At 44.9% G+C, this 18,918-nt stretch overlaps 1 protein-coding gene across 1 annotated transcript in view; it reads left to right on the top strand.

Annotated features, from left to right (window-relative positions):
* Positions 1-18,918, top strand: part of BRWD3 (bromodomain and WD repeat domain containing 3) — a 106,067-nt gene that overhangs the window by 49,748 nt on the left and 37,401 nt on the right. Inside the window, 8 exon segments of the mRNA XM_060250179.1 lie at positions 2,719-2,823; positions 4,979-5,132; positions 7,471-7,605; positions 8,307-8,435; positions 10,536-10,761; positions 13,767-13,928; positions 14,071-14,221; positions 16,688-16,781. Of these exon segments, the coding sequence (XP_060106162.1) occupies positions 2,719-2,823; positions 4,979-5,132; positions 7,471-7,605; positions 8,307-8,435; positions 10,536-10,761; positions 13,767-13,928; positions 14,071-14,221; positions 16,688-16,781 (1,156 nt within the window).

Genomic DNA, 18,918 nt, shown 5'->3' with positions numbered 1-18,918 from the left:
AGAGAAGGGTGGTCAGCAATATCAAAGATAGCAGAGAGATCACTGAGGTAGAGATCTTTGGATCGGGCAGGGGAAATTGTCTTGGGAGGACAATTTTAATGGAGTCTGGGGGAAGGGGTGAAAGCCTTATAATAGAGATTTGACAGTGAATGAGAGGGATTGCCTAAGTGGCGTGTGGGGGGTGGAATTGGTCAAGGGATGAGGGTTTTTTTTAAATGGTGGAAATAGGTGTGCTTGGCTACGCCCCGAAAAGAACAAGAAAAGAGGGAGATGCAGAGGAGAGTCAGGTTGCTGGGACGTGGGTGTTGTCAAGAGGAGATAACCAGAATTTCAGAGGGACAGGAGGGAGTTCCTCAAAGACAACACAGAAGTCTTCTCACCCAAGTGAGTTGCGGGAAGGAAAAAAGAATGTCGGGAGGTAGATGGAGTGACGAGAAGGGGGTATAGATACACGTTCGGGCAGCTTCAATTCTGTCCCTGAAGGAGGCAAAGCACATAGCTGTTTCTCTTTTTCATTGTGGCCATATGTGTGGGCATATGTTGGGGTGACTGGGCTATCCCTTGGCTTTCATGGGTGGGATTTGCATGTTTTCTCTTAAGAAAAAAAAAAAGCTCTTGCAGGGGTTGTGCAACGTGCACAGTGCTGGAACAGCACAATTGCAGCAGCTGTTCCAATAACCACATTGAGGGCTTGGCATGGACAATAGGAAAAAGACCTCCTGTGAACAGGGTCAAAACCACCATCTTTACAGGCCCATGCCTAAAGAAATGCCTAGGAATCGCTGCCGTGTCCTCAATTCAATAGGCAGGATTAGAGAGAGAACCCAGCTATTTCTTTTTCCTTTTCTCCTCTTGTTTCTATTATATGTTTCTCAAGAGAGATGCTGATGTAATTTTTTTTAAAAGCTGTTTGCCTGAACTGCAATATTGAATTCACGCCATGGCCATCTGATAGCTGTTAAACAGATGTAATGAATGCTGTAGCCTATTTGTATTGTGCTGTATTTGACCGTTAACATCATAAACTCACAGTGTTCTGGCCACAGAGACTCAAAAAGCACTGCTGAAAGTCCTGGTAAAGATATTAACGTTCTCTCACTAAGTAGGATTCTGACCTGATACAACATTGTTTTCTGTTTCAGTGATTCCCCCCCCCTCCCTCAGTTAGATTATGCTGAAACTTACAGGGTTTCTTGTTTTAGAGAAAATAGGATGAAAGGAACATATAGACATTATCGGAGCTTGAAATGATTGTATAAGTCCTAGGAGCAATCCTGGAAAGACCCATGGAAATCAATAGTTGAAAGTCTGTTGTTTGACAATGGCTATATTCAGATGTTACCAGCAACTGATATTAAGCAGAAGTTTGTCAGTTTCTGGCAGGAGTACAATTTGTTTGCTCTGTTCCTGTGTTCCTCTCACTCTTCTCTCTCTTTATGCACAAAGTAAGATTCAAGCGCCAGGTGCCGGTGCCAGAGCAAACTGGAGTTTGTTTACTCCGCACAAGCCAGGATCCTAAGCCTTGGTTTTAATCCCGTTTTGAGCAGGCAAGAGAGGAAACAAACTCCAGTTCACCCAGATGCCTGCATTCATACAGCTTGGGGAATTGCAGCTTAATCATGCTGAGAAGAGCTTTTGGTCATGCTTTATTTGCAGAGGGTGGTAGGAGGAATGAGGGGAGTGTGCAAACAAGCTACGCTCCCACCCAACACTACAAACCTCACCCTATCAGTTACGGTGGTGCCTTGGGCACATGTGCCATGATTGGAGTTGCACTCATGAAATTCAGTCTTTGTGATTATCTTTCACCTTTGTATCCCACTAGTAAAAGCCATATATTAAAATTGCAGAGCGTCAAACAACTAAGGGTGATTCTTGTATTAGGTGTACACAGGGCTCATTTTGTAGAAAAATAGGTGGTGGAGTTCATCCAGGGATTGTTGTGCAGCTGCACCTACTATTCAATGGACAAAAGAGGTGGAACTCTCAGAAGGAGGAGGTGGAACTCTCAAAGTTTCAGGAGCTGTGCTCCTGTGAGCTCCCACTGAATCCGAGGCCTGGGTGTACATTATTGGATTTCTTTATCCCTGCATTCAACACTCCCTCTAAGCTGTGGAGTCTTGTGAGCAAAAATTCTGTTTTGTGAGCTACTGGCATTAAAGATGTGAGCTACTGCATACATTAGCTTGCTCTGGGGCAATTTTTCCTGGGCTAAGATAAAAATGTGTGAGCCAGAGGCTGAAAAATTGTGAGCCAGCTCAGACTAACTCAGCTTAGAGAGGACACTGCCTCTATTAGGCGTACAGTACTGGATTTCTGTACACCTGATTGCTGTCTGAGGAATGTGTGAACTAACTCCCTTGAAGAGCACTGCTGCTGGGTTGATTTGGATGGTTGTACTGTTACATCGGACGTAACCTGTTTCCACATTGGATGATGTGCATGCATCAGTGTGGTGGGCAAGCCAACTGTACAAGCAAGCCCGGCTTACTTGTCTTATATTTTAATATTTGGATACCAACTTAGAAGTGAAGTTGAGAGCATTCCTCTTTGCAATGCAAAACTGAGGACAGAGAGCAGGAACTGTGAAGGTGTTGTAAGCCCAGCTGGCATCAGAGAATCTTTTCCTAAGGCCCACCTGGCAAACAGAATGTAGAAGGACAAAGGGATTGAGAGCCTCATGGGTGTGACTTCCTTGGATTTTTTTTTTAACTACAGACTGCGGTTTGTCAGTGGAAGCAGAGATGGCACAGCGAGAATATGGCAATACCAACAGCAGGAATGGAAGAGTATAGTGTTGCACATGGCTACAAAGATGACTGGGTAAAATGCACAAATTTGTAATTTGAACACTTTCCCGACAAAGAAACATGAACACATTTTTCAAACAAGTAATCTGGTTCATGATCCGCAAATGCGTGTGGCCCAACATTTCCTAACAGTCCTAGCGATTCTTTCCTCACACCCCTCCGATTGTTCTGACATTGTGGCTTTCATATGATTTTTGAGGTTTTCAGTGTGTGGGGGGGGAATCTCTTGCATAAATTTCCTGGAAGCATTTGGTAGGACTGTGCTCTTTGATATAAAGCTCCATCCTTCTAATTGTATGCAACATGATAACATAAGCCAGAGGATACAGTTTGTGAAGCTACAGCAAGCCATATGCTGTTTGGCACATGCACTTCTGCAGGGAAAGGCTGTCTTTATGACCCCCACAACAGGAAGCCAGTTGGTGCTCGGCTTGCACAGGGTTGCTCCTGAGTTTGATTCTGTGTCAGTGTAAAAGGGGACGAGTGCAGGGCCTATGACAAAGCAACGGCTTTGGGGGGGGGGGGTTGAACACTAGACATATTTAGAGAGTGTGGTTTCTTGGTTTACTTTGGTGAATGGCTGTTATAGATGTTTCACTGCTTACACTGTGATACAGATATTACTAGAGTGTCTTATACCTTCTTCCAATGTTCCCTCTAAACTGCAGAGTCTTGTGAGCAAAAATTCTACTTCGTGAGCTACTGGTATTAAAATTGTGAGCTACTGCATGAATTATTGTGCTCTGGGGCCATCCTTCCTGAGCTAAGACAAAAATGTGTGAGCTGAAGGCTAAAAATCTGTGAGCTAGCTCACGCTAACTCAGCTTAGAGGGAACACTGCCTTCTTCTAGAGCTTGTTACTGGATATTCACACAGACTTGAGATCTTATTAAGCTTGAACCCCATGTTTATAGACGGGGGCTGTCTTATCTGCCCCCCCTTCCTCTGGCCAGATTGTTATTCTCTTTTCCTTAAGAGCAATAACCCTCTTTTGCCTTGCTTGAGGAACCTCTGTGCCTCCTTAAACCTTTTGTCAAACCCCTATCTTCTGGAAGGACAGTCTCTGTAAACTGGTTAATAAGCTTCTATACTGACAATGACTAATTCTCCACTCCAGCAGATTTCGTTCCCTCCTCGAATATGTGAAGTTCTGACACTTCTTTGCCAGACTCACTGTCCTCACCTCCAAGTCTGTCATTGGCAGAAATCACAACACACTTCTCTGCTACAAGACTGGACTTAACAGACCCTTTTCCCTCAGAGTCTCTGATCAGGAGTTTTCTGACCACACTACTCTCTAGCTTCAACTCCAACTGTTTTCACCAACTACCTAACTACCCCCTCTTGACAACAAAAGTTCCCCCCAATCAGAGTGAGTTCTATTAGCTGTCAATCATTTGCAGTTCTGGTGGCTGTCACTCATATGCACTGCCTCTAAGCCTGCATAAACCTGTTGTCCGTCGCAGGGCCATAGTGGATTTCCCCCCTCAGGATATACAAGTCGCTCAGCTACACATCTCAGGTATGCTTGAGTTGCATTTTCAAGCTAAATTGCTCTAGAGGGAGCTCTTGTCACATCGTCAGACAGGAAGACTTCTCCAAAGGAAATCTTCTTGTCCTGCTACGTGAGAAACTGAAATTTGGGCCATTGCCGAGAACAATTTTAGCAAACCAGTCTTTCCAGGTCATCTTGGACTGTCTTATAAGCAGTTTCTATCAAGTTTCTTCTTTTCTCTCAAGGTCTAATTCCTTGGGAGCGTGCCTTCAGCTTTGCGCTTCGATTATTGGCTTTTTCAACTGACACTTGTCTAGAAAAATTAGGGAAGAAGGACATGACTGGATTTTCTGTTCCTCTTTCTAAAGCAGCAAGTGCATTTCTTAACTGTTGTTTGTATACCTTATCAGTATTTATCTGATTGCTCTACAGCTGTGGAAGTGCCCCAGCCAATATGCTACATGCAAAATACAATGTCGTTTCCAAGTTAAATAGAATGCAGCTCAGCAGTTATTTTTACCCTGTCTGATGTAACTTAGAGACAGTTCCAACATAACCTGGTTTTTTTTCCGTCTGTAAAGGAGTTTCTGTGAAAAGCAGATCCAATCAATCGACAATTGTGTTGGTACTCATAGGTTTCTTTTCTACACCTTTAATCTGCCCACTTGTCCAGGAATGGTGTCGCACCTGTGGAAGACAAAGTGCCTAAGCTGAGGGTGATCATGGCAGCTTGGGATCGATCAGATACCTTGGTGATCACAGTAGTCCACACCTTCCTCTTGAAAGTATGGAATTCTTCTACAGGGCAGCTCCTTCACAACTTATCCGTACGTAGAACTGGAAACTGGTGATTTTGAAGAAGAACGTTAAGGACTAGGACTATAAGATTGTGTTTAGAACACTGTCTTGTACAACCCTGCAGCAGGGGGTCGGGCCTTGAGTTTATCTGACTTTTGTTTATTAGAGAGGTTTGTACTTCAGAACTGACGTAGTTATGAACTAGAAAACTACCATTCAACAGAAAATTCTGATTGTGCTCATGGATACAACTTGGAAATATATATAAGGGAATATATGAAGACTGGGGGTTGAGGGGCGGAAAGGTTAATACTCAGTAGGGATGTGTACTTGGATATAAGCAAGCTGAATATATATCTGAGTTCATGTCTCTATTATGGCAGGGGTGGCCAAACTGCGGCTCAGGAGCCACATGAGGCTCTTTCACATATATCGGGTGGCTCTTGAAGCCCCCGCTGCCTTGTCGGCAGCTTGAAAGTATGGAATTCTTCTACAGGGCAGCTCCTGTCAAGCCAAGCTAGCTAGCAGCTTGGAGAATATATTTAAAGTTAAAGTTGCTTTCTTTCCACCCTCCTCCCGTCTATTCTTCCTTTTTGCCTTCCTTCTTGCCTGCCTGCCTTCCTGCCTGCCTGCCTTCCTGCCTGCCCACCCTCAGATGTTGATGGCTTGTGGCTCTCAAACATCTGTTCATGTTTTGTAGCTCTCAGACATCTGATGTTTATTATACGTGTCTCTTACATTAAGCAAGTTTGGCCACTCCTGCTATATGGTATCTGGGATTTCCCAGAATATTGGTAAACGTGTCCCAAAAAAATACTGGGAATATTTGGGATCAACTGTGGGAGCATTGGGATCCAGCATTTGAAAGTTTAGAAAAACAAACAAAAATGGGAAGGAGACCTTCTTTTATACAAGCAGTGGAGGAAAAATTACTATCCTTGACAAAGGGTGTTCTCTGAAAGAGTGGTGGGTTCCTTGGCTTAACTAACTGTCCCATTACCCGTTAAGATAATTCTCCAATATGCAGAAACCGGGATGCACACCAGTCTGCTTAACTTTGATAATAGTTTATAGATATCAGATTTTCATCTATGCTATGGGAAGTAGGGAAAATGCATGCAGATGAAATGTTTGATTCATCAGTGTATTTTGTCAGTGTAGGGAGGTGTCTCTCCTTGCCTAAATATCATTGCATAAAGAAAACTCACTTGGATTTCTCCAAGTTTTCAGTTAGTCAACTACAGGCTATAGCAGAGCTTGCTTTCCAGGGAAGATTCACCCTTGGAAGAAGGGGGAGGGGGCGGGGAGGAGCTGTGGCTCACTGGTACAGTGTGCAACTTGGACCCTACCCTTTTTCCTTCTGCTTGCATAGTATGGCTCTCTCCAGCATATTCCTCAGTAACAATTGCTTTCTCAAGCAGAAGGAAAGTACTGGATCAAAGATGATACTTGCAGAAGATCCTGGGATTAGTTCCTGACCTCTCCAATTAAAAAAAAAATTATTACAGCACTTATTAGGAACGAGAGTTTAACAGAGACGTTAGAGAGTTGATATCATTTGACATTACTGAGCCAGATAGATCACTGTTTTGATTCTGCATAGAGCAGCTTCATATGTTCATTCAGTTTCTTTGATCTTTCAAACATGGTCCTTAACAGTCCAAAAAGGCTTTTACCAGACATCTCAGTGCCCATAGGAGAGCCAGTTTGGTGTGGTGGTTAAGTGCGCAAACTCTTATCTGGGAGAACCAGGTCTGATTCCCCACTCCTCCACTTGCAGCTGCTAGAATGGCCTTGGGTCAGCCATAGCTATCTCATATGAACATATGAAGCTGCCTTATACTGAATCAGAGCCTTGGTCCATCAAAGTCAGTATTGTCTACTCAGACTGGCAGCAGCTCTCCAAGGTCTCAAGCTGAGGTTTTTCACGCTTGTTTGCCTTTTTAGTTGGAGATGCCGGGGACTGAACCTGGGACCTTCTGCTTACCAAGCAGATGCTCTACCACTGAGCCACCGTCCCTCCTCATCTCAGAACTGTCTTTGAAAGGGCAGGTTCTGGGAAAGCTCTCTCAGCCCCACACACCTCACAGGGTGTTTGTTATGGGGGAGGAAGGTAAAGGAGATTGTGAGCCACTCTGATTCAGGGTGGAGAGCGGAATATAAATCCAATGTCGTTGTTGTCTTCTCCTCCTCCTCCTCTGTGGCTCAGTGGTAGAAGACAGGATTTGCATGCAGCAGGTCTCCAGGTAAAGCATCACAGATGCCAGGTATCAAGAAAGACCTTTTCTGCATGGAAGGCTGGAGAGCTGCTTCACCTGTGGCTGGAACTTCCATAGGAAACATAACATTCTTCCGCTTTCATTGCAGGGCCACAACGACGAAGTGTTCGTTTTGGAAGCTCACCCATTTGACCAAAGGATCATGCTCTCGGCAGGCCATGATGGGAATGTTTTCATTTGGGACCTCGAAAAAGGAACAAAAATTTGCAGTTACTTCAACATGGTAAGGCAGGACATATTTTTGTGCTCAAGCAGGCTCGGGGGCAATAAGGAGTCTGTTGACTGAAGGCAGCAGGCAGGTGGTGCATTGCGTGTCACTACAGCACCTCTGGCTCTAGACCTTGAAAAGTATGTTGCCTAGCACTACACCTCCCGTGCTTCTGGTTCCTCTTTTGGAAATAAACAGCCCGTCTTTAATATATGTCTCAGCTTTAAAGAGCTAGGACAGTACCATGGTAGAAGCAGTTGACAATGCAGTGGGCTTAGAAGGATGTAACTTCATTTAGGATTGCTCTGTGAGGGGGCAAGTAGCTGTGGGAGGAAGGTTAGAGCACAGAGGCAGGTGCATTGTGCCGTATCTTTCTGCTCCCTTAACTTTGAAGCCCTGGCTTGTGGAATGCTTCATTGCACTGGAGAAGTTGCTTTGTTTAGTTTTGAAAAGACTTAATTTTCTGATTACGGAGGCACGTACATGCAGACGAAACTAGCAGGGTTTTCTAACTGAAGGGATCGCAAAGGGACCTTGCTTTCAGAGGAGGCAGCTGCCGCTGACTTCATTTGTGTGCAAGCACACGTTATGATATAGCTAAATGAAAATACCAAGAAAACCTCTAGAAGCCATAAAAGAGGACAGATGAAATTCTAGCAGAGAGGCTTATCCAGAGAGATGAGTTCATACGTTGTGTGTGTGTGTGTGTTTTCCAGATTGAAGGCCAGGGGCATGGAGCAGTCTTAGACTGCAGATTCTCCCCCAGTGGGCAGCATTTAGCTTGCACAGATGCACATGGGCACCTGCTGCTATTTGGTTTTGGATTCAATGCATCGTTCGGAAAGGTGGGTTTGGCAGACTCGTGGCTTTTTTCTTTCATGAGAAGTGTTGCACTCTGCGTGGGTTCAAGAAGTACCACCATCTTGCGTTTTAATTGTCGTTCTTGTTTTAATATAGTTAATTGAGGATATCAGGGACCTTTTTGTAGAGGTTTATCAGGGACCTTTTTGTAGAAACTCATTTGTAGAAACTCATTTTCATATTAGGTCACATCCCCTGACATCACCACAGTTTAGCATATGGCTTTTTTGTAGAAAAAGCCCAGCAGAAGCTCATTTGCATATTAGGCCACACCCTCTGGTGCCAAGCCAGCCAGAATTGCGTCCCTGTGCCTTCCTGCTCAAAAAAAGCCCTGGTGTTTGTGTTGTAACCCACCCTGAGCCTGCCTTGGCGGGATAGAAACCCCAGAAATAAATAGATAAAATTGCACCAGATATTTACACAGCGTGTTTTTACTTTGAGTGAGATTTTAGCAGCAAAGTGTCGAACCGACACTTAGGTCATGATCTTGAAATAGCTGACTTTGGAGCATCCCTGCTCAGTAAACTTTAAGGACTGATCATACCAGAGGATCTAAATCCTCAATAATAAAAGAATAAATTAAAATAAAAATTGAAGCAAAATAGTGTGAAGCATAAGCTGGTGTAAAAGAGCAAGTAAATACGTACACGAACATACTTTTATTGAATCAGACCTTTGGTCCATGAAAGACGGCATTGTCTGCTCAGACTGGAAGCAGCTCTCTGGGGTCCCAGTCTCACTATGACGTCTTTTGCCTCATCTCCTACCTGATCCTTTTAACTGGAGATGCCAGGGACTGAACCTGGGACCTTCTGCATACAAAGCAGATGCTCTGCCGTGGAGCCACAGCCCCTCGCCTTATATAATACTCTCCCTTCTGAAAGCTCTGTTGGTGCACACACAGGCTTGCATGCCTGTCCACCTCATGCCTAGTACACTAAGAAACTGGCTCTGAGTTTCGGATTTCTGAGACTGTCCTTTTCTAGCCAGTGGGTCCCAACCTAAAAGTGGGTCAGGAAGCCTGTGAACCTGGGTCCTAGGCTTCTGCAGTTTTACTGATTTTGGGGCATGTTCTGTTTTTCTTAAGTGGGTCGCCAGACCAAGTAAATTTGGACTTGTGAGTCACCATACCAAAAAGATTGGGAACCCCTGCCTTCGACAACAACCGTTGTAATAAAGCCACAATGAAAATTAATAAAGTCATAGTTGCACTGTATGTAAACAGTATCCCAAATAAAGCAAGTTTTGGCTGAAACCAATACTCATGCTTATGTTGCATAGTTCAGAGGTTCTAAGGCCATGCAGTAGCAGGTCTTTCTATTGGGGGAATTTTCTGTCCCTTGAATATGGATGAGGCATGTAGGGGGGAGAGGCACTCTCTTAAAGGACCTTTCATAGGTCCAAAAGCAGAACCTTTCGAGTTGGAAGCGACTCTAGTTTGCAAAGAATGTCTTGTAAAAATAAATGTCTTGAATTCTCACTACTAGGAAGGGAACCAGACATTTACTTTACTTAGGACCTTAGTTTACTTATGCGGCTTCTGAAAATTTAGCTGACTTCTCTTTTAAAGACTAGCAGAATCCTTGCTTTTTTTTAAGGGTGCTGAATTCTGTGCCCTTGGAGCTCAGTCACCTCGAACAAATGGAGGCTTGCTTCAGGTTTGTCTGCCTAAATCTATACAGGGCTTTTTTTGGTAGAAAAAGCCCAGCAGGACCTCATTTGCATATTAGGTCACACCCCTTGACAGCACCATTGTTTCATACAGCCCGGCAGGAACTCATTTGCATATTAGGCCACACCCCCTGATGCCAAGCCAGCCAGAACTGCATTCCTGCTCAAAAAAAGCCCTGGCTCTACCAAGTGGGGGCGCTGCAGATGAGGATGAACCAAGCCTGCCATTATGCTGTGTGGCTGCTCTATAAGGGCACAGAATTTGACATTCTTTCAAAAGGGAATAGTTGACAGGGCTGAAGTGAAACTTTTCCATTTGGGAGAAATCTACCTGTGTGGGGCCAGGGGCTAACTTTGGTAGAATGAAGCAATGTTCCAGTGTTCACTGATTTCTGAGTTTCTGTCTCCTACAGATTCCTAATCAGATGTTCTTCCACACCGATTATCGCCCCCTGATCCGTGATTCTAATAGCTATGTGCTGGATGAACAAACTCAGCAAGCCCCACATCTCATGCCTCCCCCCTTCCTGGTAGATATGGATGGAAACCCCTACTCAGCAATATACCAAAGGCTTGTTCCAGGGAGGGAGAACTGTAGAGATGAACAGCTCATTCCTCATCTGGGATATATAGCGATTGGTACGTCTTTGGGGATGATTTGCCACTTATTACTGCAAAAAAAAGGTTTATATTTTCCTAATAAAGCAGTTCTAATGCAACATTTGTCTTTCATATGTTTCTTACTTTTTCTCTGAGGGTGACAGCTGGATAAGATTGCCCATTTCTACCCCCACCCCCAACAACCCTTCAAGGAAACATTAATGTTTCCAGCTAATCATGCCTGTGCATGCAAAGGTATTGTACAAGAGAGGCAATGTGTGGAGGGGTTCAGGTGTCAGATTGATACCGATGACACCTAGCTACAAATCCCTGCTCAGGTCTTAAGGTCACTGGGTGAATTCGAACTAGTCACTCTCTTAACATGCATTTAGGGTTGTTATGAGAGTCAAGTGAAGGAGGAAAGACCCATGTGCATCACCCGGAGCTCCTTGTAGGAAGTGTAAGCTAAAGGTGGTAGATTTCAGATAGTAAGAACTTAGTAATGGAATGATCTCCTAGTAGAAGTGTGATTACACAGTTATTGGTTCATTTTCCATGTCGGTCTATTCGTGCTGAAAACAATGAAAAATTGAGTGGCATTTTGAAGGCAAAGCCGTTTATTGTGTTTGAAGCTTTTGTGTGCTTTGAAGCAGTGACCTCACCGGGTAGGTACCTTTGCAGAGAGAAGGGGGCATTTTTACAAAGTGAGTCTAACAATGCAGGAAATGGGTGGGTCAGATAGCTATGTCAGAACACAAGTCAAAATAAAAATCCAGTGGGAACCGTCAGAGATCCGTCCAATTGGAGTCTGTGTGCTCTACTCTCCATTTACGATGAACGGTCAGAGCAAGGTGAGCAGCTTATGTAAAAGCCTGAAACAGAGCAAACGATTGCTTCCACACAGTCAGCTCTATCCAGTGTTGTTGTTAAAGGTCTGCCTGCATTGCTGCCCATCAGCACAACTGCAGAGACCCTGCCATGAGTCCCCTTGCCCCCTGAAGCTCGGTGGATGAACCTGAGGAGCAGGGCTTGCTCAGAACATCACAGAAGCCGTGCTGGATCAGACCAGTGAACCATCTGATTTTAACATCTGATTTCCCAGAGTGGCCAAACAGATGCTCCTCAGGAGGCTTACATTGGGGCACAGAGGGCAAAACCTGCCACTGCTATGAGAGCCAGAAACTGGCATTTAGAGGTATCCCATCTCCAAACATCTAGGTCCCATTTAGCAGGCATGGCTAATAACCACCAATGGTCCTGCATTTTTCATACCAGCTTTCTAAGTGAGCAACTATCACTAGATCCCTTGATTACCTGAAACCAGCTTCCGCCGGGACCAAACTCAGGTCGTGAGCAGAGAGTTCAGACTGCAGTACTGCAGCTTTACCACTCTGTGCCATGGGACTCTTGATTTCTGATTATCATAATTTTGTGTGATAGTGAAAAAATAGTGATAATTTTGATTATCACTAGATCCCGTCAAAAGTTAAATGTGTTGTGCCAGAACAAAATGCAGCAGTCCCTAAGTTCTTCCCAGGCTTGATTTGGTCACCCAACCCTGCCCCTGGTTATCTCCTCCCACCACTAACCTTTCTGGGCAATTTCTCTAGACCAGGGGTGGCCAAAGTTCCTTAATAAAAGAGCCGCATAGAATAAATTTCAGATGTTTAAGAGCTACAAGACATGAACATCAGATGTTTGAGAGAAGGAAGGAAGGAAGGCAAATAGATGGGGGAGGAAGGGAGAGATGGAAAGAAAGCAACTTTAACTTAAATGTGTTCTCCAAGCCACTGACTGGCTTGGCTTGGAGATGTGATTTAAAGATAGAAATGCCTTCTCCAAACTGGCTGACAGGGCAGTGGGGGCTTCAAGCCACCCCTGCTCTAAACGTTTTTTATGATAATGTTTAGGCCCCGCATTTTGACTCTCTCTGGTCAGATGAATCCAGATGACAAAGCCAAAAGGAAAGTCTCTCTTGGTCATGATTTTCTTCAGAAAAAAAGTGAACCCTTCCTGTTATGATTTAATCCCTCCCTGTTACGATTTATTTCCTTCCCCACATAGGTCCATCTGGTACCAGCCACTCTGAGCTTTAGGCATCAGATGAACGCTGACCCCCCCCCCCCCCCGATTTTGTTGAGCGGGTTCCCTGTATTCCTCTGCTGCTCCAAGTATTCAGATTCAACTGTTCGTGTTATACCGTTTTAAATACTTTTGCAGATTTTTGTTATCCGATCATTGTTTTTGTTTGTTGTAAGGTTTGCTGGAAACCTCCTGCAGAGTTATATGCTAAGAGGTAGTAGCAGCTGTCTTTGTCAATGTTCAGTCTCTGCATTCAAAAAAAAAAAGAGGGGAGAGAGAGAGAGGGAGAAAAAGTTCAGTTGAAAAGGTCCTCAGTGCTGCTGGGGGCCTTCTTGTCTTTCTCTTCTTCTTCCCCAACCTTTTTGGCACCAGGGACTGGTTTTGTGGAAGACAGTTTTTCCATGGACCTGGGGGCAGGGGAGGGGGGGATGGTTTCGGGATGATACAGTTGTGCACTTTATTTTGGTGTGGTGGTTAAGTGTGCGGACTCTTTTTTTCTGGGAGAACTGGGTTTGATTCCCCACTCCTCCACTTGCAGCTGCAAGAATGGCCTTGTGTCAGCGATAGCTCTCGTGGAGTTGTCCTTGAAAGGGCAGCTTCTGTGAGAACTCTCTCAGCCCCACCCAACTCACAGGAGGTCTGTTGGAGGTGGGGGGAGGTAAAGGAGGTTGTGAGCGTTCTAAGACTCTGAGATTTGGAGTGGAGGGTGGGATATAAATCCAATGTTGTTGTCTTATTATTATCACTACATTCTAATATATAATGAAATATATAACTCAAGGCCCGGTTGCTAAGAGGCCATGGCCCAGTACTGGTCCACGGCCCAGGGATTGGGGACCCCTGTTCTAATAGGTTCCACCTCTGGTTTTCCCTTGGCATGCCTGTTTAGGATTGCTGTGGTAGGCCTTGGGAGTTGCTGACACAGCTCAAATTGCTCACTTGATCCTTCTGCTCTTGCAAAGGTGATGGAGAGGTGGTGGTCCAAGTGATTGGGCAGCAGGCCGAATACCAGGATGAGAATGGAACGGTCAGAGAGTCGCAACGAGAAGAAGATGCAAGGAGGCTGAGCGAAAGTGAAGTCCCTTCAAATCCAAGCAGACCCCAGCCTGTTAGCAGTAAGGCTTGTCTCCTCACTTTCTTGTATGGGGAAAAAAATAGGAAGTCACAGATTGCAACCTGGTTATAGCAAATTTGGTCAAAATCTGATTTTGTTGTAGTATAGGCCTCCACCACCACCACCCCCGCCATCCCCACGTTAGTTTTGAGAAGTCTTGAGTTTGGATCTTGCTTCCTTGCCAGATGTCGGGCTTAGACGGAGCGGCCAGATTGTCCCGAGAATTCAGATAGCCACCGAGAGACATCCCATGCCGTGGAGCAGGAGAGTGGTGGTGAATGAACTGCCTCCTGGAGTTAGAAGGTAAAAGAATATTGTGGCTAGTGTGCTTTTGCCTGTCTGCTGAAGATGGGTTGCTTTGTGAGAATGACTGCCGTTATCCTGTCCTACTGCATGCAGGAATCATCTTCCAAAAGACCAGGCCTAGAATTCAACAGGAGCTCATAGGAGCACAGCTCCTGAAGCTTTTTGAGGTTTCCCCTCTTCCTCCGCAACTTCCTTGTCCATTGAATAGTAGGTGCAGCTGCATAACAGTCCCTGGATTAGGAGCGCTGGCAGCCAGCCAGCTACCAGGAGCTTTGCCATGCCCCCAGCAGCCCTCATTCACCCTGGCGAAGCCCACACCACCCTTTCTCCATTTCTTATGTGATTTTGGGTCATGGGTGGCTTGCTGGCCTTTTGACCGGGGCGGGGGGGGGGGGGTTGTCCAGGAGAGCCCCAGGCAAGCAAGGCTTGCTTGGACTGACTGGATCTCTAGCCAGCCCAAGCAGGCCTCACTCGCTCGGGGCTCTCCTTTATTGCATCGGGTTGCTTTTGGCTGGTGGGGTGATGGTGGCATATGCTAATGAGTTATGCTGATGAACTCCACCACCTATTTTTCTACAAAAAGACTCCCTGCAAAAGACGTATAGAAATTTACTTTCTGCAAGGGATCCAATGCTGTTTCTTTTTTTCCATTGGGACTTGGGATTCCTTAGCCGGCTTGTATCTTTCAGCTGTCGATGTTTTTGTTGCTTGCTTGTCAGTTGATTTATTGGATGTTTTATCGATTGGGGTGGATCTCCAAGAATTTTGAAAGCCGGCATAGAAATGTTTTAAATCTTGGAAACCAGCTATGAAACCAGTCCAGCAGAACATTTAATCGGGTGACAGGTGAAAAAGACCCACAATCTCGATGTGCCTATGACCCATTCAGGTTCTTTGTCTGGAAAAGCTCCTCTTTGAAAGGGACTGATTCTCCGATGAACACATGGTGTGTCTTTGTCAGCTGGCAAAAAAATGTCTTGATGGACTATTGTCCCCAGGGATCAGTTTTCCATTGCTCAGCTCTGTTCTCCCTAACCAAAGATCATAAGAACTATTTTGAACTTCCTTTACTAAACTTTTTGCTTTTCATACGCAAAAGTTTATTAAACACCAGTTGAACAAACTGTCTTGTGCATCAGAACAAAGCAGGAGTCAAGTAGCACCTTTAAGACCAACCACGTTTCATTCAGACAATAGGATGGAGTGGCAAGCAGTCCTAAATATAGAGAAAGTGGACAGTGAATTAGTATGCAAAATCATGGAAACATTTTTAGCAGATTAAAAGAATCACAAGTTGGGGTCTGGTGATAGCTAATCTGTGTTGAGTGGGCTGAAACAACACCAAAGGCAATATATGTCGGAATAGCAGGTTGATATCTGTGTCATTAGGTATCCTGAGTGTGTCTTGTGCATCAGTCAGGTGAATTTTTGTTGCTGCAAGTAACTATTTTCTATACTTTTCTAAAACTACTTTTCAGCTCTCAGAGGAAGGAGAAATCTGTTATAACCTAGATAAAGTTTACATATGTCAGGTGATGTATGCATGTAGTGAAAAGGGAAAGAAAAGTGGCTTTCTGTATGGGGTTTCCAGAGCCCTACCGGGCCTTCCCCAATGCTCCTCTGCCCTCACTGCCTTACTTCTGCTGGATCTTGGCACACAAATGGATCAATGCCAGCAGCCTCCAAATGGCAGAAATTCTCTGCTCCTTTTCCTGACTTCTTCAAAAGGCATCCCCCAAAGTGTCTCACTGTGGAGCTGCTGCTTGTCTGGTCACTCTGATAATACCTTCTGGAATAGCTTCAGGAGTTCCTAAAAAGCCATAAGGATTTTTTTCCTCCTCCTCCTTCAAATTTGAAAGATACAAAGGTTTATTTTGATTCTATCTTGCTGAAAGGCATTATTTTGCACAATGCATTTGGGGAGCCTGCCGTTTCTTAGCCATTAATTCCCCAGCCTCCCCCTCCTTGCCTGCTCCACGTATTACAAAAATCAAAATGTATCTCTTCCTTGAAACTCTGAAATATTGTCCCTGTCTTGTGTTCCATACTATTTCTTCCCTCCTGAGTTAATAAACCTGAATTTCTAATGCAGTTTGACGTGGAATGACATTGTTAAGATGTTTGTTTAGTCTGCAAAGCTCTTCAGGCAGTGTTGCCCTGATTTGTCCTGGGGAAAATCTACACACCGAGCTTTTTCTATCCAGAACAATTTCTCCATTCTGCTTGAGAGATAACGGCTGCATCTTCTTCTGCATGTGCAGACCTGCTCCCTTCTTTGAAATATGGACCCTTGCTCTTTGGACACATGAGTATGTATGTGGAATTCTAGACAGAGGTACACTAGCCAGATAAATAGATTACAAGTCTTAGGTAAAAAAAAAAAATCAGTAACAATGATGATGAGAGGGAAGAATGTATTTTAAAGTCAGTCAATAACCTTGATTTATTCTCATTCTTCTTTAGAGTTCATAAAGAAATACAAGCTGCCAAAGTTAATCTAGAAATCCGTCAGTACACATCTGAAAAGAAGAGGGAGCCTCCCCCCACATTGCCAATGGTGAGAAAAGCAACCCATTTTCAGAAATGTTATGAATGCCTTGCCGAGAGCCAGCTAGACAGGGCTAGTTATGGGGTCTTGCTCCATGAACGAGACAATGGTATCGGGAGGAAGGGTTTAGATTTGGTAAGTCCTGTGAATCCTTTTGGAAGAAGATGAGCCTGTATGAAGTGTTCCATATTGAAGCTCAGTGGAAGGGGATGTGTCATTGATGGAGCAGAAGTCCCAAGTTCAATCTTTGGCATCTCCAATTAAAAATGCAGTAGTTGATATGAAAGTCCGGGGAGAGCCGCTGCTCTTAATAGACCACAGGCCTTACTACTTATATTCATAGGCAATCCAACAGCAGTCCCTGCAGAACAGTTTTAAACTAGTTTCTGGGAGAAAGCTGATAGGAACTGGGAAGCACCCAGGGGTGGAATTCTAGCAGGAGCTCCTTTGCATATTAGGCTGCACTCCCCTGATGTAGCCAATCCTCGAAGAGTTTACAAGGCTCTTTTTTGTAAGCTCTTGGAGGATTGGCTACATCTGGTGGGTGTGGCCTAATATGCAAAGGAGCTCCTGCTAGAATTCCACCCCTGGAAGCACCTATTGTGCAGCACTTATTATTATTGTTGGTTGCTTATTATTTAGACTATTTATATTCTGCCCTATCCCAGAAAGGGATTGCAGAACTTGGATTGCAGGATTGCAGAACTTGGCAAAGAGCATCCAGAAGCAGCTGTTTAAAGAAACCAGAAAATCACAGAGACAGATATACCCTCCAAGGATTTTAGAGAGGGAACACCGCATACAAGAGCTTATATGCTAATGCTAGTTGAGAAGATTTGGAGGGCTTTGTACTAAAAGAGAATGTGGAAACCTGCCTCAAGTAAAGACAAGTTTCCTAAATAAAAAAAAAATTGCTCTGCATTCTGTAAGCTCCTCAATTTAATTTTTCTTTGTTCTAGACTTTTAAAAACATAACTTTTTTTTTGCAACTTGTTTAATTTATCACATTCTTTGGGGTGAGATGAGGGATGAACTGCTGATGTTAATGTAGAAATCAAGGGGAGGGGAAATGAATGCATCCCTTTCTCCAAATAAACGGGCTGGTTTAAAATTATAAGAAAGAAGTCATGTACCACAGCAAGAGTCCTCAATAGGTGGCCCCTGCAGCACAGCCACATTGCCTGAGGATAAATGCAAACACTCAGGAAGTGACGTAAGTGCCCCGTGTTGGAAGGAAAGGGAGGCAGTGCCGGTGGTGGAGCCCTTGAAGGATAGCTGGGACAAAGCTGCTGCAAAGAAACCTGCGGAGGCAGCAGGGAGTTTAAGTTTGGCTTGGTGTCTTCATCTCTTTTGGGTCAGATGCCCACTGGTGAGCCCACAGAATTAAGGAGAAAGCTCAGGATGAGAGGCGCTGGGACGGCCTGGCGGCAGCGGCAACAGCCAAAGGTGAGCTGGGGAATCAGATGGCCGAGGCACACGTGTGCACCCTTTCCCCTTCCCTTGCCTGCGGTGGCCAGCACCTACAGCACCTGGATGGGAGCATCGAGCTGGGGCTGTGGGAGCTGGGCTGCTGTCTGGCCTGTGCATGTTCGGGGGCCAAAGCAAAGAAGAGTCTTGGCTGCTGGAGAGTTCCCTGCATCTGAATTTCAGACCGGCAGGGCTGGTGGGTGGCTTCGTGGCCCGGCAGACAGACAGCCTCTGACATGCAGAGCCGAGTAGGGTTGGCGGGCAGGGAAGGATCTGTTTTCCCCTAAGGCATATCTACCTTGATAAAGAACCAGAGCATCACTGTGAGATTTCGGGTGCTGTTTTGGGCAGCAGTTGATGCGGCAGCACTGCTGAAACTAAGCCGGTGTGGGCTTGATGAGTGAGACTCATCTGGGTGAGAGACTGCTGCACCCCTATGTTAAAAATAGGATATGTCTCTTAAGTAAATAAAGGACTGCTCTGGGCCTCATAGCTTCCTTCGTCCAGTCTCTTCCCATAAAAGTAATTGATAAGGACATTTGACATGTTACGTTTGCACCTGCAAAATTTGCCTCTAATAGTGCAAATGTGGCAAACCTTGGAGGTCTCCTGGAGGGGAAACCTGGGTCTGAGATTTGTTTAAACCTGAACCAAAGACCTTGCTTAAGTGAGACTGAGC

This window comes from Heteronotia binoei, chromosome 11, assembly GCF_032191835.1.
Source record: "Heteronotia binoei isolate CCM8104 ecotype False Entrance Well chromosome 11, APGP_CSIRO_Hbin_v1, whole genome shotgun sequence".
In the NCBI taxonomy this organism is placed as follows: domain Eukaryota; kingdom Metazoa; phylum Chordata; class Lepidosauria; order Squamata; family Gekkonidae; genus Heteronotia; species Heteronotia binoei.
This window is presented reverse-complemented; position numbering and strand designations above follow the sequence as displayed.